Source organism: Amblyomma mixtum, chromosome 3 (genome assembly GCF_055824585.1).
Source record: "Amblyomma mixtum isolate Tamu chromosome 3, ASM5582458v1, whole genome shotgun sequence".
NCBI lineage: Eukaryota > Metazoa > Arthropoda > Arachnida > Ixodida > Ixodidae > Amblyomma > Amblyomma mixtum.
Window position 1 is genome coordinate 207,545,154 of NC_143014.1, and position 22,653 is coordinate 207,567,806.

The following is a 22,653-nucleotide window of genomic DNA, read 5'->3' on the forward strand; positions in this document are numbered from 1 at the left end:
AGTGCTTCAAAAAATAGGAGTGCAGTTCTGACAAAAATAGGCTACAAAGCACAAGCAGAAAAAGACCAAACAGGTACCAGAATATACACACTAAAAAAGCCCGTACCGAAGCACCAGCAAAAGAGGCGTGAAAGCAAAAAAAAATGCTAGAGCTCAAGCAGAAGCAAAAAAAAGCCCGAGCGGAAGCACGAGCAAAAAAGCCCACAAAAAAAACTGGACCAAAAAAAACACCTCGAGCTAAAGCACGAGCAAAAAAAAACGAGCAGATAGCCAGATAAAAGGAGAAAAGCTCCATCTGGAGCACGAGCAAACCAAGAAGCTCTAGCTGAAGAACGAGCAAAAAAAAAGATCTAGCTGAAGAACGAGCAAAAAAAAAGCTCTAGCTGAAGAACGAGCAAAAAAAAGCTCTAGCTGAAGAACAAGCAAAAAAAAGTCCGAGCTGTAGCACAAGAAAAAAAAAGCCCGAGCTGTCGCACAAGCAAAACGGACGAACTGTAGCACAAGAAAAAAGCCTGAGCTGTAGCACAAGCAAAAAAAGCCCGAGCTATAGCACGAGCGAAAAAGCCGGAGCTGTAGCACAAGCAAATAAGCCGGAGCTGTAGCACCAGCAAAAAAAGCCCGAGCTGTAGCACAAGCAAAAAAAGCCCGAGCTATATCACGAGCGAAAAAGCCACAGCTGTAGCACCAGCAAAAAAAGCCCGAGCTGTCGCACAACCAAAAAAAAGGACGAACTGTAGCACAAGCAAAAAAGCCTGAGCTGTAGCACAACCAAAAAAAGCCCGGGCTTTAGCACAAGCAAAAAAAAAGCCCGAGCTGTAGCATAAGCAAATAAGCCGGAGCTGTAGCACCAGCAAAAAAAAGCCCGAGCTGTAGCACAAGCTAAAAAAGCCCGAGCTATAACACGAGCGAAAAAGCCGGAGCTGTAGCACCAGCAAAAGTTGCGAACGAAGTGAGCTTTGCTGTTCCTGCCGACAGGAAAGAGAAAAGGACGCACCAAAACGCGACAAGTATCAGGAAAGCAAAAAGAAAATCAAAACACAAGAAATTTCAGCCAAAGGTCAGTCAAAATGTTTCGTCCCACCAACGTGTTGCGTCTCTGGTTGCCTTGACCAGAGTCTGCCCACTTGCCACCCTCACCACTGTAGTCTGATTTGTTCCAGCCGTGTCTACGCACACGTCTGATTGCGGTGAGTTAGTAGCTCAAAGATGGCATCTTCCTCAATGATGTCCAAAGTTTAAAAAAAATTAAGGGAAAACGAACGAGGTGGTCCTCTATTCTAGGTGCGCTAGGCGCAGTTGCTCCAGAAATTGTCTCTACAAGGAACTTAACTGGATTTTATAAGTCCGGGCGCCGTGTTCCATCGATAAGAAGCGTCATACCAGTTCCGGTAGCCTTGCCGAAGCACTGCTGCGTGCGTTGGAACTGGACGGAGCACTCCGCCACCGCACCCTTGGGAGCAGCTGCGCCCGCTGCGGCTGATGCCTAAGAGCCGCCGCCCTGAACCGCTTTCAAATGGCTGGCCAACGCTGAGAACGCGTCGTTGTCAGGCCAGGACTGCGGTGACTCTGCCGCTGTTCTGCACTCTCACCTTCATCCTTCCCTCATGCTCCGCGGCCGGGGACGTAGGTACCGGGGCCTTCATCGTGGACTAGCGGGCGTCGGCTAGCGCATCTCTCCACCCATGCGCCGCCGCCGCTCTGCTGGTCCCCCACATCGGCCCGCGAAGCGATGAAGTTGCGCACATCCACAGCGTTGTTCACCTCGCTGTGGCTGGTGGGCACTGCGCGGGGCTGCGCTGTGGGGACCGCGTTGATCGCGGCCGGGCCCCGCAGTCGAACTCCACCGGCAGGTTCTCGTGCGCCTCCCACTCAGTCTCCATGGCGACCTTCCAACGTTGGCACTGACGGGCAGGCGAACACCGACGCCACAGCTTCGATTCGAACGCCAGGGGCGGCAGGAGCTCGTACCGGAGCCTTCACCGTGGACGAAAAGGCGTTGCCCTGCGGTCTCCTAAGCGCCGCCTCCGCCGCTCTGCTCGTCCCCACCTTGGCCCGGCGCGCGAAGTTTCGCACGTTCTCAGCACACCTCTCCAGCTCGCATTGGGTGGCATGCGAGTGGCTGTAGACAAATGCGCATGCTGCAACGGAGCCATCGAACAGTGCCATGCTCGCTTCCGGGCTCCGGCGGTTGATGATCTCCACCGGTGGGCTTCGCCTGCTCCTCCCGCTCCAGCTCCATGGCGTCCTGGGTGCAGGTAGAGGACAGCCTAGGCGCACCGCAAGGCCACGACGTAGGATGGAACACCTGCTGCAGCAGGAGCTGCAGCCACACCGGCTGCCTCCTTCGCTGCCCCGGCTTCGAGTGCCGCGTCAGCGTTCCGTCAACAGAAAGGAGGAGGAGGAGAGGGGGTGCACGCGCCCACCCGCCTCTCTGGCAACTTCTTCACAACCTTGGTAGCTGGCGATGAAGACCAGAAATCGGCTCGCACATGTCTTCAACAATTCCCTGTTGTTCCCCATCGCTTTAGCCCACTCTAACTATAGGCCCAGAGGTTGCTCCAAGGCCGCAATTGATCTATCAGAGCAGCCACAGAGGTTCTGCTTACAAAGTTATAATTTCTTCTTCTTTCATGATGACGGCGTCAGCTCAGAATAGCGAAGAAACATTGAGAAAAATGACACGTGTACGTCAACGGTTGGCTGCAACTCTTTCGTCGTCGTCCTCTAGGTGCTTGGGTCGTGATACCGATACAGCACATTAATTAGATGGGATTTATTGGTCTCTAGATGGGTATACGTTTGGGAATTTATTGATGTTTCTTCATTCACTGAGAGGATGTCAGATCAGCATAGCGGAGAAATACTGAGAAAAAGGACACGTTACGTCAACGGCTGGCTGCAACTCTTTCCTCTTTCTCGTCGTCTCGCTCCTTGGCTCGAGCTCCAAAAAGAGCATTAGTGACTAGTTAAATAAAAATTGTTTTATTGACGCATAACTCATGTTCTTTACAGGAAACATCCGCACAAAGGGCACTGGTGAACGTTATTCAAAAAGAACCGGAATAATCTCATTTCAGTTCGAATTTCCCTGGCAGGTCTCGAGGGGTGTGCTACGCGTCGAAGCGCCCCCAAACCCGCAGTCTTGCACACCAGTGTCTGTGTAAAGCCTCTTAGGTACCTGCAGAAATAAATATTTTCTCGACGGCAGTTTTTCTGCCATAGTGGAACAGCCACAGCGCAGCCTGAGCACTACACGTTGTCCTGTTCTACCCTCTCTTTCTTCGTCTTCGAGGACGATCATGCCGCTGTTGCGTATGTCCCCATTCTGAGTGCTGCTTCAAGGGCTCACTTTCTCTTCCACTTGCACAGCATCCATGTCGAGGTTTTCAGGATGCCATACCTTGAACATGTTCACGAACCGTCTTCGCGACGAATAAGTCTAGCCCGGCCAGCCATACCGAAACAAATCAAAACAGCGAAATATATTTTCTTCTGCAACCACTGAAGCGATTTCTACAAAATTTGTTTCATCTGAAACGAAGGATCAAACTCACCTTCGTAATGGGTACATTGACTGGCTGATTGCGAAATCACATCACTATGTAGTGTATGTAGTGGTATACCTTTAGCACAGATAGCTCAACGTAACACATAAGAATGGAGGATAGACTATAGCTGTTCCCCTGTTCCTAAGCGTCGCGTTTTCTGTGCCATGTATGTGAGAACCTATCAGTACGAAGTCAGAGAGGCTGTGTAAAGTTCTGAGCACGAAATGCTTCGCACCTCTGCGAGTGTTTTGGTAGGGGCCGCCTCGAATACAAAGAAATTTCTTTTCTTGGAAGATTTTCAAATCTTCCATGCAAACCTTCCGCGTAGGTGTTTTCTGCCAAGTCTCGTACAGGCAATAATAATACATATTTTAATCAATGAAGAAGCAACGGAGAAGTTGGGACGAATCCTGCACGGACACGTGTCATTGTTCTCGATCCTTCATGGAACGTAGACGAGAAAAACGACGTGAGTATTACTCCGCGCTGCGATAACTTCTGCCAGTACGCGGCGCTGGCATCTGTGAAAAAAAAATAATCTACGAGCTGAAAAGTAGTGCCTCCCCGGCCCGTATGCGGAAATCGCATTATGCTCTCCACAGCTTTGGTGACTCGTAAGGAACAATTGAAGCCACTCAGCGTGGGACAGCATCCTTCGAGACGCGAAAATTCCGTTCTTGGGCCTTGATCGCCAGCAGCAGAGGAGGCGACGACGACGAGGAAGCCGAAGCAGATGGAGGGCCAGCGCACCGCCTAACGCCTGCAAGCCCGGAACGCTGATGTGGCATTCCAAACCTGGGTGGTGGTGGAGACGGTCGCACCTCCTGCTGCAGCTGCCGTTCGGCCCGGCGCCATGGCGCCGCGGCGCGCCTCGGGTCCCCGGCATCGGCGAGAAGGGCACGCTGAAGACCGAGGCGCAGGTCAACCCCATCGAGAGCCTGCAGGCGACCACCGTGCTCGTCCTGGACGGCGCATGCCGGTCTTCGCCTCCTCCGGGCTCCAACACCAGGAGGCTTAAGCGTGACAACGAGGAAGAACGCAGCCACCCCGCATCCAGAGGACCAGGTTGGCGGACCAGCAGGTGCGGCGGCAGCGCTCTCCCCACCAAGCGCCTGCCGACGCCCGCTCGTTGCGACCACGACGGCCCTGGTGCTAGCGTCCTCGGGCGTGAGTAGACGGGTGTGCAGGAGGGCAAGGCAGAAGCGACTTCGCCGTAAGCCTGGCTGCCAGCGAGGCGTTCTCTGCGGCGGCAGTGAAGGAGTTACCAGAAGCCAAGCAAGCAGCCGTGAGCTGGATGCACCGAGGTGGTTCATGGTGGTGGCGAGTGGGGAGCTGCAGAGGCCGCAGCCGCCACTAAAGGTGCTGCGACTGCGCAACACTCCACGGAGAGGTGTTATGCCTCATAGAGCGGTTTCAGCGAGACTGCTGAAACCAAGCTGTTTTTCTCATCATCGACGGAATGCAGCGCAGAGCGGCTTCAACGAAGCTGCCAGAACCAGAGCGGATCTCATTATCGATGGAACGAGGCGGGTTTTCATTCTGCCGGAGGGGAACATTTTTCGAGAGCAGGCATGGAGTGAGGACTGCGCCTAGTGCGCCTGACACCGAGAGAGAGAGAGAGCTTTCCTTTTTTTTCTATGACCTTGGACACTACTGAGTGCTAGGATTACGGGAACGTGTGGAACCGCGATCAGGGATGTGCAGAGACACACATGGCGAGAGAGCGAGGAACTTCACTGACTGATGAGAGCGACTCCAGTACTGCGGCCAATGAACTGGTGTCGACTTGAATAGCGTCTGTGAGGAGCGAGCCTGCAGTTGAGAGGACAATGCGGCAAGGCTCCTTCACAGAGCATTAACTTTTCTATTTTTACTTTTTCTTTAATTTTCGACCTTTTCGCGTTTAGCAGCACACCATTTCGTGCTCGCATTTTTCTTTTGGTTTCTATCTTTTCGCATTTAGGAGCACACCTTCATTTCGTGCTCGCTTTTTCTTTTGCTTTCTATCTTTTCGCGCTCACTTTTTCTTTTGCTTTCCATTTTTTCGCGCTCGCTTTTCTTTTGCTTTCTATCTATTCGTGCTTGCTTTTTCTTTGACTTTCTATCTTTTCGCGTTTATCAGCAGACCGCCATTTCTTGAGTGAACAGTAACGCTTTTGTGTGCTTTTTTTTGTAACTTCCGTGTGCTGTGTCAATAAAAATTAAAAAAAAAGAAAAATGCAGTGTATCTCGTCCCACAGCAGGTGGGAGTATATGATTTACAAGGAGTGACACATTTCCGGGTCGGGTCACAGGTGCTACTAGCCGTACACTATGAATCTGTCTCTCAGGATATGTAAATTTTTAAGAAGGCGACTGCCCGCTTTTATTTGGACTAGCGCCCGTAGCCGTGTAGAGCCACGTTGGTTTTGACGCAACTTTGCTGCCATTTTGGATTCGAATGAGAGAAATGCACAGCGCATCCTAAGATCGCTCAAAGATTGCGGCAGCTGCCACTCGAGTCTTGAGCATCCGTGATCAGCCAGTATTTCTGGCTGCACAATGCGCTCGACATGGTTCGCCACTTTCGGTATGCAGGGACCCGCGTGACCAGCACCGATAATGTGCCGAGGAAGAAAAGGTAGCACGACCACGCGCTACACAGATCGCTGAAATGCGCCATTAACATTCGCGGGCGCCGCCGCTCCGTTCCGTCGACCTCATGTTGTTGTTGTTCACCTCGTAGGATGGCGCATACCCACACAGGGGGATCGGCCAAAAAGAGGGGTGCACAGAGAGTGTTTGTGGTGAATTTTGTTTTCTTTTTCTTCAAGAAATAAATAAATTAAGTCATAAATAGAAATAAAAGAATGCTGGGGAAGAGAAAGTCAGCAGAAAGCAAAAAGACCAAAAAGAAACGGGAAATGCATAACGCACGCAGATGGACTCAGTGAGATTTGTAGCAGAGGGATTTATTAAAAAAATAAATATATAAAATATATAAAAATAAAAAATATAAAAAATAGAAAGTAATAATAGTAATAGAAAAGAAAAAAGTAGTGATGGTCTATTGACTTGTTCATCACAGAGTGCGCAGACGGGAGAAAGTGCCAACCCAGACCTGTGCAAATAAAAATTTAAAGGTAGGATCCGGCAGCGCAGCCTAGTTAGAGAGACCTCAAGCTGTCGTGAATGACATCATTTCCTGCTCCTCGAATAATTAAGACGCGGGAAATCATCAGACCTTAAAATTGGTCCAGATTTCATGCTTAACAAAATACTTCTCCGAAACCTCGCTGCTGTGATGCGCGCTGTGGCCGGGAGGATAGGTAGCACGGGGCCATTGTGGGATGCCTTTGCCACGCTATTAGCCACTTCATTGACTGCCACACTGCTATGACCTGGTGCCCATATCATATGTAAAAGGCTCAAATGTGCAGGGAGAAATGTTAAGAAGGTGTTTAGGATTGGAGAATCCATAGATGAAGCAAGGGACGAGCACAAAGAAAAGGAGTCTGTAATGACAGCCACTGCAGAGAAAGATGCGTCTAGTTTGCGAAGAGCAAGCACCACCGCCAAAAACTCCGCTTGGTAAATTGGGGTGAAATCCGGAAGACGCACAGAAAAAGACCAATCTAGAAGCGGGCAGTATATACTCGCCCCTGCCTTTTCATCACATTGGGAGGCGTCAGTAGCAATCGTGATGGTAACAGGCAGGCTTTGTAAATGATTTGTAATGTTCTTCTAGACCTATTGCACATCCTGGCACCACTTCCTCTTCTACAGCACGTGGCCGACACTGGTCGCCAGGGTCGCTACAGACGCTTTAAATGCCGGCGCGTTCATTTCTCCTCTGTTTCGTACTGGTCAGTTAGTTCAACGGCTCTCACTGCATTCGCAACGTCCCTCTCGCTGTTTGAAGAGCCATAGCATTCTGCCATTCTTCAGCGGTCTTGGCGAACATTCGCGGTGCAGAACGAACGGATGAAAGATGACGAAGACAAGATCTGACGCATAGCGCAAGAAGCTTTCCGAAACATGGAATATTTAGCCGCGTTCTCTATTTCAGTCACCAATCTCACAGTATTTGTTCAGATTATTTCAATTACACATCTGAATTTCTTTCATTTATTTCCTAATTACTATTATTATCATTATTATTCTAATTTTTCCCCCATCATTTATTTTCTTGTTTAACATTCTGAGTACCTATCAGTTGCCGCCTGTGTCTTGGCCAATCCCCCGCAATGGGTACGCGCCATTATTTAGAGGACAACAACAACAACAAGCTACCAGTTAGAGCACGCAGGAAGTTGCCGCGATGGCCGAGTGGCGTATTCCAATCGGCGACAAGATGCAGCAAGGTGCCTACCGAGTGTAAAAACCTTATCGTCGAGGTCCAAGAAAAACGCTTTACCTCAATTTAAATCGCCCATTGAAACACATTCTTCGGTTTCGTAGAGCAAGAGGCTTGCTCCAGATCGCCAATTGGAATACGCTGTAAGGCATCGGGGAACAAAGCTGCGTTGGTCGCCCCCCATCTGGTTAGAAGCGGCTGGTATTTCGAGACGTGAAGGGACGAACGGTCGTCGACAACGATGAGAGTGAAAATTCCCTTTTCGTCGGTCCTCGAGACCGCCTTCGCAGACCACAATGACGCCTTTGTCTCGCGACGTGCACGCACGGCCTGCCGGAACCAGCAACAGATACTTCCGAGCAGTTGGCGAAACTGGTGCAGGTCAAATAGTTCAGATTTATCTGCAGTGCTTTAAAATTTTTCTTAAGGCACAATCTGGTACGCTACGTACATTTCTATATTTTTCTTTTCGCACTGCGTGCTCTCGCAGACCTACAGGACTACGCCCCTGATCACACCGTCCGCGAAACCAAGGCGTGACGTCACCATCGGGTCGTACCTGCGGCACGTTAAGGAGCCCTACTTCACCACCATGAAGATGCCCGTCGACAGCCTCAACAATCCCGATGCAATCGCCAAGGTTAGAGCACTTTCGGCTACTAATCAAAACACCAGTCTCCAACTCCCGGATCTTTCAAATGGCGAGCGCTCCCTTTCAAACGGCCCTGCTTACCCACGGCAAGTGTTACTGGCGCAATGCCAGCTGCAGGTATATATGCGTAGGTATACGGATCGTTGATAACTGCCCACCGAGGAAAAGCAGCAGTGGCGCCTGACGTCTTGTCCGCTGTGATGTCCCTTTGTTTTTACCTTAGCGAGAAATCATGTCAACGGAAAGCTCGAACCGAACACAGACGAGCTCATGAATAAGCACGAGAAAATAGCTCGTCAGGGCATGCAGCTCTGGAGTTTATTGCGCGCACCGCTCTTGAAGACGTTTTATGCGAAGCACGGTGCACAAAAGTGACGGGCTGCGTTAGAAAACACGTGAATGGTGTGCGCTGCTTTGTAAAAGAAGCACCCTTCGGCCGTTGTATTGCGGAGTCGCGGACTACTGGAGCAGCAGTAGGCTCAAATTAACCGCATCTTACCGCGCGCCTGCAGAAGGTGCAAGAGACGGTGAACCAGGTGGCGTCCGGCAGCAACTCGCCGTGCTTCGGCCTGCCGGCGTCGGTGGCTGTCAGCGGAGGCAGCGGCGGTCGCAGCACACCGGGCGCTGATGGCCCAAAGATTGTGCACAACGTGTACAACTCGCCCATCCACCTCTACTCGACCCAAAACGTCGCCGACACTCTGGCGGCGCAGGCAGGCGTCAAGCTCGGCCAGGGCAACCTCCAGCCGTAAGTACGCGGCCCAGTGGTGGGAAACGCGACCGTCACCTTGATAAACACATATTGGGCCAAAGACGCTTCTCACCGACCCGACTTCTAAAGAATGTACTGAGGTCGAAGCAAACGGCATGTGCCGCTCACCCAATCAGCTGCGAGAAGCTTTAGTTCGTGCTGGCCATTTTCAATAACGTAAAAAGGTACAAAATGAGTTATGTCAAGATGGGCTTTTTCAGCCAACTCGAGGCCGCTCGTCCACCATGTAGTACAATGACTAGACGGTCTCTTCACGCCAGTGACATATAGACATATCCGCGCGTTTGGGTGTGCTCTTGCATGACAGGCAGTTAGAGCAGTACTGGTAATGTGAGGAAGGCTCCAGGGAAAAGCACTAAGGAGAGCTGATAAGGACCACTTTCTGCCTAATAGGCAATGCAAAGCGTCCTCTTCATGCCCCCCACCGCTCCTTCTTCACTTAAGCCGTCTCTAAGCTACTGCCCGGAGTCTAGCGTTCTCCGTCTTGGCAAATGAAAGCACTGATGCCGCTGAAGACTCCGTTTAGCCAGCTTGACCATGGAACCAAGCATCCATGAAGGCATAAATATGCCAGGATCATAAATCATTTGGTGGTCATAAATTAGCGGGGTTAATTTGCACAGTGCTTGTCGACAAGCCAAACGAAAATATGAGAAGTGATGTTAATTTTAGTAACTTAGTTATTTGCTCGAGCCGTATATCCACAAGGAAGGATTCGCATTAGCAAGCCTTCATTTCCAAGTCGGAGCTCTATGATATTTATACTGATTGGAAATCAAAGCGCACCGCCTTATATTAGTTCTATGAGAATGACCAATGCATAAAAGATATTGCAGTTTTGTAATCCTCCTTTGAGTGCTTTTGCTTTGCCGAGTGGTGCGTTTATGCTATGTTTGTGGAAACACTGCATTATGCCTGGCTTTTGATGTGCTGCATTGGGTGTGCTTATTAGAAGGTTGCGTAGAGACAAATATACGCTCCCTGTAGGATATAGATGGGCACGCAAGTGACTGAAGCCAACTGAAACGGTTGTTCCCATTGCAAAACTAGCCAAACTGTTTTAACTCGGTACGAAGTGAAGGTGTAAAAAGCAAACTGCTGCATTAGGGTATGCTTCAAATTATTCTAGCTATAATTTTCCAGCCTTAAATTTTCATGGTTCGTCGCGCGTGACCATGAGAAGTGAAAGCGTCCTAACGCAGAAACCGCTTGAAATCTAAACACAACGCAAATAAAGCTCGCCAAACTGCATGCGACCCAGGGCTTGAAACAACTGCGAAGACTGCCACTACAAGGCAACTTTTCAGGTGAACATGTAGCATTAGCGGCGATATCGCTAAGAAGGTTTGCCTGACACGTTGTTGGAATCTAACTGTTCCGGTGCAGGAAGTAGTGACAACACAGCGTGGTATACAACTTCTGCCCACGCAATCAAACTTCCGTGCTAGGGGAATTCCGGTGTGGGAAAAGCATAAGCACAGAGATGCAACGAATACGTATCCAGGCCAGCAAGTCTAGTACAGAAATTTCTGGATAAGGTTCAGTCGAAAGTGCCGCTTTTAGTTTTCAGCAGTCCGAAGATGATGGGTTGGTCTTAAGTGCTGAGTTTACGGCATCTGCTTTTAGCTCATATTCGGGCAGTTGCGGCGCCTGTAAAGCTACCAAGGTCAGCAGGAGTACGGATCAGGCTTCTCTTCGCCCTCTTAGATTATGAGGTTCGGGGCTGCCGCAAAAGCCCTATTGCAAAGCACATAGGCAGATCCTGTGTACTAGGAAGGAGTGTACGATGGGGGGCTAGTTGGTAATCCATGAACTAAGAACGAAAACCACGCAAAGGACGATACACAGGGAAGAAGTGGACAGGACGAGCGCGCTCGTCCTGTCTACTTTTTCCCTGTGTATCGTCCTTTGCGTGGTTTTCGTTCTTAGTTCCTATGTACTAGGAACTTTCGATCGAGCCTGTACATCTGGAGTAAGCACATACGGTCTTGAACAATGCTACATGATTGACGGAACCTTTTCGTGGAGCAACCTATCTGCGTCAAACTTCACGCCCAGAACCTAAACCTCAGCCGAAACGGCTGGAAAAGTTATTTCGTAATCTATCGAATAGCCCGTTTCAGTTGGCTCCGTTTGAAACCTGCCGAAAATCAGTCACTGTGGTTAGTTTGTAGTAGAGTACGACTGCGTTCTGTGCCTTTCTGTGCGTTCCTACGCCTGCATTTTGCGTGTTGTCTAAGCAGCTCCATGTTCCCGCGTCATGTAGCAAGAACACGACGCCGGTTAACACGTGAGACGTGCGCACAATTATGTAAACGGCGCGGCGAACATTTAGGGTTCGCAAAAGATGAACGCAACGCGCAGATCCAGTAGCGAACAGACCCTTCCCACGTGTCAAGATGCAGGGCAGCATCAGAGTCGTATTCAGGGGTAAGTTATACATGGAACGTACAGTTTCATGCATTAGCAGCGAGGCCATGCCCGGCATACTTCGTAGCAGTACCTCTAAAGTGGACAACCGTTGCGTGATATGCGAGATTTGCTGTGCCCGATTTCCACCCAGCCAAAATTCCACTCTTAGAGTGACCGCAAACGATCGCGACTAACTGAAGTTAGATTCAGAGGAGCGGACAAATCTATCAGCGGTCACAAGTAAGGTATAAAATCTTCTGCCGCAGTTTAGTCAATCTCTCCTATCAATGGAGCTGCGGCTTCGGAGAAAGTACAGGTGCATTGGTTTCGATGGAACTAACACTTTTAAAAATGAAATGAAAGAAAAACGCGCGCACTAAGTGCGAACATGCAGCCTAGATCCGTCGCAGTCGTTTTGAAGCGATTTTCACTTTTCATCAATCCGCAGATCACTGCAGCTGCAAAGCTAATTGAGAATTTTAGAATCTTCAACTTTCAGCGAAATAACTGTACAAAGAGTGAAGCCCCATGACCAGCAGTTCTAGGCATAGACACAGCCAGATAAACACAGAGGAAACACATGTGCGCTCTTTTCAACTCTTATTAGATCCACTGGAAGCTCGGATTTATAACAAGTTTGCACGACCCTCCGTGTCCACCGGCTAGCGCAGTTTAATTTCCTTTGAATTTCCTTTTGCGCCAGTCGGCCACAAGCGTACACTGTTACACTGTCTCAGGTCTGTTCGTTTCTGACCAACAGGCAAACTAGCCTTGCCAGTCTTCTGAAGGAAGCGATATTAACTGCAAGCACAATAATCAGGTCGGTACTCGCTCCCAGCGCAGTATTGCCTGCAAGTCATTCATCATGCTTGCACTTAATACGCATACCTTGTGCAAGTCTCGGCATGTCCATTGACACCCATACGCGTCATGTTTGCCTGCTTGTAAACAAAACATAGGACACCCTTCAAGCTTCGAAATTTTGTCGGATAACAGTCGCCCCGCCGTAAAGCTTGCACGACGCTGTTCACGTCGTTCCCTCACGAAACAAATAACACTCAGACATACCCACATCGGAAAAGGTTCCTGGAAAGCTTACCGGTGCATTTTCTTTTCTTCAAATTTAAGCAGCGCTAACTTCTAAGACACAGAGGACATGACAGGACGGGTGCCGACTCCAACTATGTTTATTGAACACGTTTTTCGTAGAACATACAAGAAAAGACGACCGTGAGCGCATGCGCATCTACGACTGATCACAAAAGGAAAGACCAAAAAAACGGGACGAGGGGCAAGAGCAAAATGAGGTCGGTTTTTTCCTTCCCAATGAAAACAGCAAAGGTAGATTAAGGTGAGCAGAACGCATTTCGTCCCTTATTTTCAAGCAATCTGAATTTGCTGGCATGCAGGGAAACAGAGGTGGTGCTGACACACATGTCGCCTCTTGCTTTGATAAAAAATGCTTCGGATAATTTCCCGAGCTAACCTATCTTTGCTCCTGGTCAGAATTTTGTCTTGTCAAGCCGTGGCTCACAGTTCTGATCGTTTAGGTCCTTCCAAGAACGGTAATGGGCGGGTAGATTCATGCATGAGTCTGATGCGTTTCCAAAACTTCGTTCATGTTCCCTGGCACGTTTGTTAAGACAACGCCCTGTCTGGCCAACGTACACTTTGCCACAAGAAAGGGGGATCTCATAGACCACACCTGTGGCACACCGGACAAAGGACTTAGCGTGTTTTTTTCTACAGCCGGATGTTGCAGGGCCACTACTGCTGACTTTAAGGCACATCTTGGCCAGTTTACAAGGCGCAGAGAATACCATCGGAACGCCGTACTTGTTGCCCACCCTTTTCAGGTTATGGGACACCTTGTGAATGTATGGCATAACCACTGGTTTGGCGTTCCCGGGCCTTTCTTTTCTGCGTGTCTTTTTTTGCCTACCCTTAAATTTCTGTAGGAATGCCTCGGCCACAGCTGTCAACACATGATAAAGGCAAGAGGCGACATGTGTGTCAGCACCACCTCTGTCTCCTTGCATGCCAGTGAATTCAGATTGCTTGAAAATAAGGGACGAAATGCGTTCTGCTCACCTTAATCTACCTTTGCTGTCTTCATTGAGAAGGAAAAAAGCGACCTCACTTTAGTCTTGCCCCCCGTCCCGTTTTCTTGGCCTTTCCTTCTGTGGTCAGTCGTAGATGCGCATGCGCTCACGGTCGTCTTTTCTTATATGTTCTACGAAAAACGTGTTCAATAAACATAGTTGGAGACAGCGCCCGTCCTGTCATGTCCTCTGTGTAGTCGTCTTAAAAGTTAGCGCTGCTTAATTTTGAAGAAAAGAAAATGCATAACCGACTAGCCTCGCAACGTGTGTTACTGGTACAAAACTCGCGCAAATTCAAATTCACTTAACAAAGCCACTAGCTCAAACCTTTCGCATACCAGCTCCCGCAGTACCGAAATGAATAAATCATTCTGAAGTTCAATTAGTACGACGGAAAGATACAGTTATCTGCTATGGGCGTCCGTAACCGATACTGCTTCAGTTTCATGCCTGCAACATTATAGTTAATCATTTTTTTAAGCTTGGCTAGTGGTAAGTGAGGTATCATGTTCTAAAAGCACCTTCCTTCAATGAACCCTCAGTTGAAAGTCCGATATTGCTTTCTATTCCACCCTTCGTCTTCTACTCGTTGATCAGGTTAGTAACTACACAACCGCCCGCCTTGCAGGTTTGTACAAGTTACTAAAAGGCCATTTTCTATAGTATGAAACGTGTTTGTGTGGGCCACGCCCACTATTTGCATTAAAGTGTTCTCAGACAGTTTTCAACAAGCGTTCTGTACGGCACCGTCGTAACTGTGTGCATCAAAGTTATAGCTTCGGGCGCGAAAGAAATACGAAACCAGCCTCCTGCTGAGCAGCTGAGCAGGAGGCTGACGCCTTGAGACGAGCGTCCTGTACTCTACAGTGCTTAGTTTCGGAGTATAACTCTAAGCGGCTCTGTCGCCTTCAACCACCGAACCTCAACGGCGACATGAGAGCAACATCAGGTGCTGACGCATAATGCTGACGCTTGAGAGACATTTCAGAAATGGGGAGTGGCTTTGTTTATTTTCCCCCAAACCAGCCGGTTGCACTTCTGGCTAATCTGAGGGTCACGAAACTGCAAGCCCGCACTCCATGAAGCTGTACAGCCCGCGCCTGTGCGTCTGCTGGAACCGCCGTGCGGCAGTTAACGCGACCAGAGGTGCGAGGGCGGCACCGGCGAAAACTTTGGAGCGTTTTCGTTTTGCTCTCTATTCACACATTTGCCGAAACATTTACTGCACGTTCTCCTGAACCTCATCTTCTTTTATGCCAAATGTCACAACCAAGCAGCGTTTTATTTCGGCGCATATAAAGTTTAGAGCTTTTCATTTTGTGATCTCGGTTAAGGCAATTTATATGAGCGACCCAGTGTTACTGCCGCCACAAAATACCCGCGCGTAGATGCTCGCTTTGCGCTCGCTAAACGAGAAAGTGCCGACCTTCCTAGCACTTCCTGAATGGAAAAAACTACTTTTCCATCCCAGTCTTTAGCGCTGTTGGCCCTAACTCTGCATAACCAACTCGCCTGTATAAAGAGAGAGAGGCCTAGGAAACATATGATTACTGACTGAAAATGTCCTAATATCCGCCGGAGTTGTTCTTTATTCCTGCTAGTTCGACAGCCCGCGTTCATCTATCACAATTAAACCCCAACTATACGAGCAGATGCGCCCCGTGCAAGCCTGAGGCGGTGCCAGTACCGATATATGTCGGACATCGGCGTTTCGCGGCCGTCACCGCCCGCAGATGCTAAGACGGGCAGGCACACGGTGCACCCGCTAATGGGGCAGGGACTAACCAGCACAGCTCGCTCACACCGTGGCGCTATTCTGCCATACACGCTAGCGAAAAGAGAAGAGAGCTTTACAGGCCGCTTTGCCCCCACCAGTAGATGCGGACTCCAAATGCCAGTGCACTGCTCGCTTCTACACGCGCCACTAGCCGCACGCCGCGTCCTGCGGACGAAAAGGTGCGTAGAGAGACGCTGACGCGTTGCTCCCCCGTATTTTCATTCTCAGCACTTTCGAGGTGTGCAGTCTGGAAGGCCTCCCAGTCTTCGGGAGCGATGTGTTTGTGCACCCAAACAAAAAAAAAAAAAGAAATAAAACGTGTGAGCAGCTATTGATAGCGACTAATTCGATACGATACTGCAGGACTCTCTCGACTACAATTGTCTGGCGACGCTGCGCAACGTAAGCGTCGAGTTGTTCCGCCACGAACGTATTATTGTAGAGACGCGGAGGGGCGTGGTAACGCCCCTGAATACACCGCTAAACGTAATCTTCGCCGCCGACGTTGGCGCAAAGAACATACTTGTCTGTGCAAGAAGCGCACAGACTTGAACGGAGTGGACTAGCTGCAGTGCCACAGTAGAAAGTCACAGTTGCACTGCAAGGAAATAGCGCTCGTGTGCATACTCCGGTTCTATCACCGACACTTCCGATAGGAATGACGAGACACCAATCCAAGCACAGCTGCAAGGTGCCGAATGCAACTGCGCTCTCCTCCCGATACAAGACGGACATAGACATTCAGCGCTGACTGCATACGTCCAGGCAACGCGCAATCCATGATTTGCTGCATGAGCCAATGCATATAGCTCGCAGTCCCAGTTAAGCGAACATCTTTGCATGGTTGTGCAGCTTGATGGTGTCACCGCTAGTAGCTGCTACTGTAGTGGAAAATGTACACGCGCTGTGCTAAGTGCCGCCTGCGTCGCATATCTCATGTATACGCTGCACTTCGTGACAACCTATAGAGTACAAGTCAGTGATGAAAGGCTAGCGGCAGCTAGGGAGTAATAAGGCTGCATTGAATAAAGAAGTGCTAGGAGTCACTTCTTGGCGACAATTATTTCCAGTATGCAAATGCTTAAGTGTAGAGCGGAGAGGAAAGTTTAGAACGCGCCGAAAGAACTGGGTGTTTCACCACGTTGTCACACAGTGCAGCCGCACGCTTACCTGCCTGCACATCGATATACACGCAGGGCTCAAAGTCAGAGCAGGGCCTCTTGAACGCCAAATGCAGAGCTCAACAGTGTGACGAGGTTTGTGCCATTAGTTCTTGCGTTGAGACAAGACCACCAGGGGTGAACAACCGACAGAACAAACTCCACTTGCAGCAGTCTTATTTGCAGGATAGTTGCCAGCTCGTTACCACGAGCCGTGATTCAAAACGCCCGGTGTTTATATGTATATATACTGAGACAGAGAGAGATACTACGCGCATGAGAGGTCCTCTCTTCACTCGAGGAAGACATTGAGCCCTGGGTATGCAGTTAAAGTTGATGGTCACCGAGAGCTTTTGGCAAATGTTTACTATATCAGTTAGGAACTGTCAAAAGAGAATTAAGCAGCTACTTAAAAAGCAAGAAAAAGCAGTGCCATACGAACCCCTTTGCAACACAACCAATTCACATCAACGGTATCTTCGAATATTGGCCGCAAGCCGAATCTTGCGTTAATATATGATAATTGACAATTCACGGGATCTTTTAAGTCGGCTTCGCAAGATTTTTCCAAACAAAACCCTTTGTTTCTATGACCTAGCAGAGCGCACTAGTAAAACTAAGCTCAGCCTCACCTAACCTTGCGACGAGGTGGTGCTGATGAGCAGAGGAAAGGCGCGGCAAATGGCGCGACAACAGCGCACTTTTGGGCACTCCAGCATTGAGTAAGAGTGACTCCAGCTCGATCGTACTTACCACTGCGAAAAGAAGAAAAACACATACAGTCCTCCATTATTGCAGTGACCTCTTCTAGCATTCAGGGACATTGCGATTTTTTTTCCATTCCAACACTGAGGGCCATGTACAGACAAAAGGGGTAAAACAGCGGCTGGTGACCGTTCGCAGTTTACGCAGATCAAGGGGGCGTCTCTTCCTTTCCGTCTCGAAGAATGAAACCGACAGTGCCACCAGTAGATAAAACCTCTTAGCCGAAAAAAAAAAAACTGCGTAAAAGCCAATGTATGCGAATGGTCTGTTCCTAAACTTCGCCGCGTTAATCAAGTGGCAATTTATGCTGCTGGCACCGCTAGCCAAAGCTATAGCGTGAATCCCTATAGAAAAAAAAACGAGAAAGGAATCATATGCACACTCCATAGGAAAATCAGTTCTCATTTACGTGCTCTTGGTGACCATCAAATAATTAGCCCCGTCCCTAAAGGCTATGTAGTCGGAATGAGTAGAAGCAGTGCTTGCTGTGTGGTACAGGTCCGTTTCATGCTTACAACCTTCCGTGCTTCGTGTGGGCATCGAGCACACGCGAAACCAAACTGTGCTCAGTGTTTGCAAAGCTCCCAAACAATAAAGTTGTGTAAGAGTGTAACCCACACTTCGGACTCGTTTAGCTAAGGCACCGTGGCCAAAGCGCCGAGGACGTCACGATCGTCCGTTTTTCTGCGGCTGTCGGTATCCTTTGCCGACATCGGAGCGGAGTTCACGAAGCACGCGCGACCGGTCTTAAGCACGACACGGGTCCTGCTTGCCTGCCTGCCATGCCCGCCGTGCCGCTGGATGTCCCGAGCAACTAACCAATCGTGAAGTGTTTTTATCGACCTGTCCTTCCTGGGCCGCAAACACCACTAGATCGGGGAGCGCCAGCCCTCAGCAGCAGCAGCAGCAGCAGCACTCACCGCGCAGCGTGGGCAGCGCCGGTAGCGGTGTGGGAATGGCCCGGCCTGGCACCAAACTGGCCAGCGCTGCCGATATCAGCTTGTCGCCCACCTACCAGATGATCCACGGCGAGGAGTGGCGCGACATTCGCAAGAGCGACCTCCAGGAGCACCGGCCCGTCCAAAACCAGCTTTATGCCGTGCAGCCAGACTACGGCAATGCCATCAACGCGTTTGGCGCCCCGAAAGGACGCATCCAGCAGTCAAACAGTTTCAAGACTATCATGTCCACTGTCATGACCCCAAAGCTGCTCTAGAGATCCTGCTCACGAGTGCAAAAGTAAGCACTTGTAGGCAAACTCGTGTTTGTGAGGCTGCAGGAAATGCAAGGTGCAGAATGCAGCCATTTAAATGCGCTTAATCCCAGAATGCAACGTGTGATTAAGGTGACTGTTGACAAACGTGAGTTTCCCTATAGAATTTCTTCGTCGCTGATGACGCTGTCTCTAAATCTCTGTAACCGTACAAAAAATAGCGGGGCCTCAATAATACAAGTTTGTGATGCGCCATCCCTTGGCAGCCATTCACTGATGCTAACGTCACTTCCTGCCAGAGGAAGGCTGTCGACATGAATGATATGCAGGTCTATTCAACCAATAGAGGTAGCACACGTCATTCATTTCTGACCCATATTCAAAGGTACCAAAAGGAGATGCTTGTGACCTGTGGTCCTGACAACAAAATGTTCGCAATTTGCAGCTTTGCGACATATTGTGCCATCAAAAGCAAACTTGTTTTTCTGTGCACAAATGAATAAATATGAATAAACTACATTATTCTGGACACCCTGAATCCCCATAAAACATAAAATAACAAAAGGAGTGCCATGACAAGTGCCTCAATATTTTGCAGAACTGATAATTATTTCTGAACATGACAATTCGAAAACAAATGGCGGACAAAAGGTATGGAAATTGCCAGAACTTGTGACTCACACCAGAATCCACCTTTCCTTAATACATATATCCATGAACCTTGTCTGGCAAGACAAAAATTATGAAACGCCAAATCCAGGCACTGTGATGCTCTGTGCTGCCAAAAAATGGGACTCCTGTGCTTTTGGAAGACACAGCATGTCTTGTGGCCCACAGCGTGTGACCCGCAATATGTACAATCATAACAGCAGAGCCCAAAGAAACAGTTTATGTAATACACGAAGGCTTGAAGCTTGAAAGGTGAATTGCCACCTATTTGATGTATTGCAACCATCATTTGTACCTCGCTCCCAAACAGTTGTGCTTGTTGGTGACTGTGCCTGTATTAGCGCTTTCCTGCTTTGGAAGGAGTGCCATATGAAGAGTTCAATGCTTCTGTCTTGCTCTGGGTGTCTGATAGCTGGGTAGATTACAAGGAGATGCCTTTTTCACTTTGTTCATTTTTTTTTGAGTGAAATGTTATCCCTTCTGGTGAGCCTTATGCACTGCATTGCAATATGTAGCTGCAGTAAGGCACATCAGTAGAGATGTAATTTTTTAAAATGTATTTATGTCTTTTATTCTGCTTGTCATTTTTTTTCCTGCAAACAATGCCACTCAACTTCTGTGTTACCAGATCAAATCCACACAAAGACTTTCTCAGAATGGAGTTGCTGTAATCTACGTTTCATTGACACAATCTGTTCACTAGTAAAAAATGTCAGACAAACAAATCGTTTAATGCATAGCAAGGCATGTATACATAATGCATTGTTGAGAGAAAAAAGCAAGTGTGATAGCAATGCTGCTGAGGTTCGACATGCTGCTTCTACTGAAAGAAAACAAATAAAACTATTTATTAGCCATGGAACTGTCCAGTAGTAGCTTAAGTACACACAGCAACGGAATGTTTAGCTGTATGCAGGTTTATTTGTCACTGTACAGTAACTTATTGAAATAAATCTCCTATAAACCTACAACGTCTCAATGTTGTGCTGTTGCAAAAGGTACACAGTACTTTTGCAACCAGGCTTTTCTACTAACTTGATCAACAAAGTAACACTTCCGGATTAAGATCTGGTCTGTCTGTTAAACGACACTAACCCTCTAACTCATTTACATGCACCACAAGTACAGTGTTCCAGTGCTTATTTTGAATATACCAGCCATTCACACCTATGCACTGATGCAGCCTTTCTTCTCATTTTCTATTATGTAAGGTGTGGAGGAAATACGTTTCTCTCAGCTATTCACTGCATTTATTTGAGTCTAAGCCGACAGTTTTTTTAAGAATACGAGGTACGGAATTCTTCGGTAGGCTTAGGTTCGAGGACTTATAAATAAACCACAAAACATGACAAAAACTCATTCAAACTTAAAATGTTGCATGCAAGCAGCACCACCACCAGCCTCCACCAGAAGGCAGAACTGTCGTCATTACTGTCTGTAGCCGAAGACAACGGAGGTACAGGAGACTGGCTGCCATTCTGACCGAGTTTACCATCCCTAAGATGTCTAGCTTAAGGAGCATGTGAACATTCAGCGATTGTCCAAGTTTTCTGCCAGCCAAGCACCAACGTAATGGCATCAAGCAAACAGTGCTGCCTTTGTCCAAACTGGGCGACACTGGCGAGAATGGAAAGAATGTTTTTCATTGGAGGGGGCAGCGTGACAAGCTTTTTGCATGCGCTTCAACAAGAAGGGCCTTCTCGTTTCAATTTTTTATTCAGACGGCTAACTTTCAAGAAAGGTGTTTTTTTTCTCTGGCCTTTAACTAACGGTGTCGGCTTATAATCAAGGCCAGCCTAGATTGGAGTAAATATGGTACATGCAATTGAAATTTTCTTTACTACATGAAACGATTCAAAATATGAACCTTTCAGGAACATTTCACTTTAGAGAAAAGAGAACAAAATCTAGTAATTATCAAAATTGTTCCAGTATAGCAAATGCACTTGTTAGCAAGAAACTGCTTCACAGAATGTGTTGCATTCTACATTTTCTTTAGCATTTGAAATGACATAGTCTAGGACAGTGACTATGTTCACACTTTCAAGCTCTTCCCTCAATATTTCATGCCACTCAAACATATATGCATGATACAGGCAATCTTCCAAACTTTAAGCGTCAATACAAATTTGATAAGGTTCTTGGTGCGTCGTCGGCAAACCTTGGCATGACCACGTGATCAGAACGTCACCTCACCGGCGGGCTATAAAAGGAGCTGCCTGAATAAATCGTTCCTTCTTGCAGGGTTGCCAGGTTTGGCTACTTTGCGCCAAATTGGCTACTTTTGGGACGCCTTGGCGGCAAAAATTTGAATTTGGCTACTTGGCTACTTTTTGGCTACATTTGAATTCGAAATGAGGACTGAATAATAGACCTATTTTTTTCGCCAATGGTCCCAGTGCATCTTTGCTGGAGTGCGTTAGAATGCCACACGTAACACTATTATTCTGCGGTGCCTGCCCTGTTGTTGAAAATGTACCTGTAACCATCTCCTAGACAAAATACTTCTCGCTCCTGTGTTCACTTAATGCTCGCCGGACTTGTTCTCCCAGCCGAGACTCCAAAACTCTGGCTCTGCTATGCAATGCGGATATGTAGCTTCCTTAGAACTAGCAATAAGAAATGTCATATCTCCATTCACTGAATGCACCTCAGGTAAACAGGGAAGTGTCTTGCTACTTATCTGATAGGTCCTCAGTTGACAACTGGTTCAAAGCGAGTTGATCAGCCGCACATGCCAGCCCGACAGCCACTTGCATGATGCTGAGAATTACAGTCCTGATTGAAATTTTTCAAGGCACATGGTTTTTTTTTAGCCGATTAGTGGTGAGCGGGGAAGACCAAAAAGTTTTGAAACGTGATGACGAAGGATCTTCGTATCGCATAGCGATATAAAGCTGGGGAGCCATAAGTGGCTGCATTTGACCTGAAAAACTTTGGCCAAGGCCGCCTGCTTTCTATGCCTTCAATACATATGAACTGCACGTGGCGATCAGTCTGTTTTGCAATAGAAAGCTGAAAAAAAGATCGCAGGAGACAAACAGGACAAGGAACAGGCGCATATGAAATCATGCCCTTGTTTACAGAACAGTGAAAAAATGTCAAAAAAAGCCATGCATGCCATATTTATATGGGAATGCAATTTGTTATTGAAGTGGCTTAGGAACCCAAATTATTTCTCCTCTGCAGAGAAGAAAAACTCTTCTGGTTACTTTCCCACACTTTCACTCTCTTTAGAAATTCCTCG

General features: G+C 48.3%; 1 protein-coding gene and 1 long non-coding RNA gene across 5 annotated transcripts in view; one reads left to right on the plus strand and one right to left on the minus strand.

The window, feature by feature from the left end:
* The window catches only part of LOC149353449 (uncharacterized), a 66,549-nt gene extending 64,201 nt beyond the window's left edge, over positions 1 to 2,348 (minus strand). The window contains exon 1 of the long non-coding RNA XR_016290981.1: positions 1,590 to 2,348. This is a non-coding gene — a long non-coding RNA (uncharacterized LOC149353449). The remainder of the gene's footprint in view (positions 1 to 1,589) is intronic.
* LOC149353450 (uncharacterized) overlaps positions 1 to 20,377 on the plus strand; it is a 77,942-nt gene extending 57,565 nt beyond the window's left edge. For 3 of the 4 annotated variants that reach the window (XM_089582559.1, XM_089582558.1, XM_089582557.1), the window contains 3 exons: positions 8,375 to 8,524; positions 9,049 to 9,284; positions 18,398 to 20,377. In XM_089582559.1, the coding sequence (XP_089438685.1) occupies positions 8,375 to 8,524; positions 9,049 to 9,284; positions 18,398 to 18,740 (729 nt within the window). In that variant the 3' untranslated portion in view covers positions 18,741 to 20,377. Of the gene's footprint in view, positions 1 to 8,374; positions 8,525 to 9,048; positions 9,285 to 12,480; positions 12,748 to 18,397 lie in introns of those variants that run through there. The other variant, XM_089582560.1, reaches the window with a different exon arrangement.
* Positions 20,378 to 22,653: the final 2,276 nt, after the last annotated feature.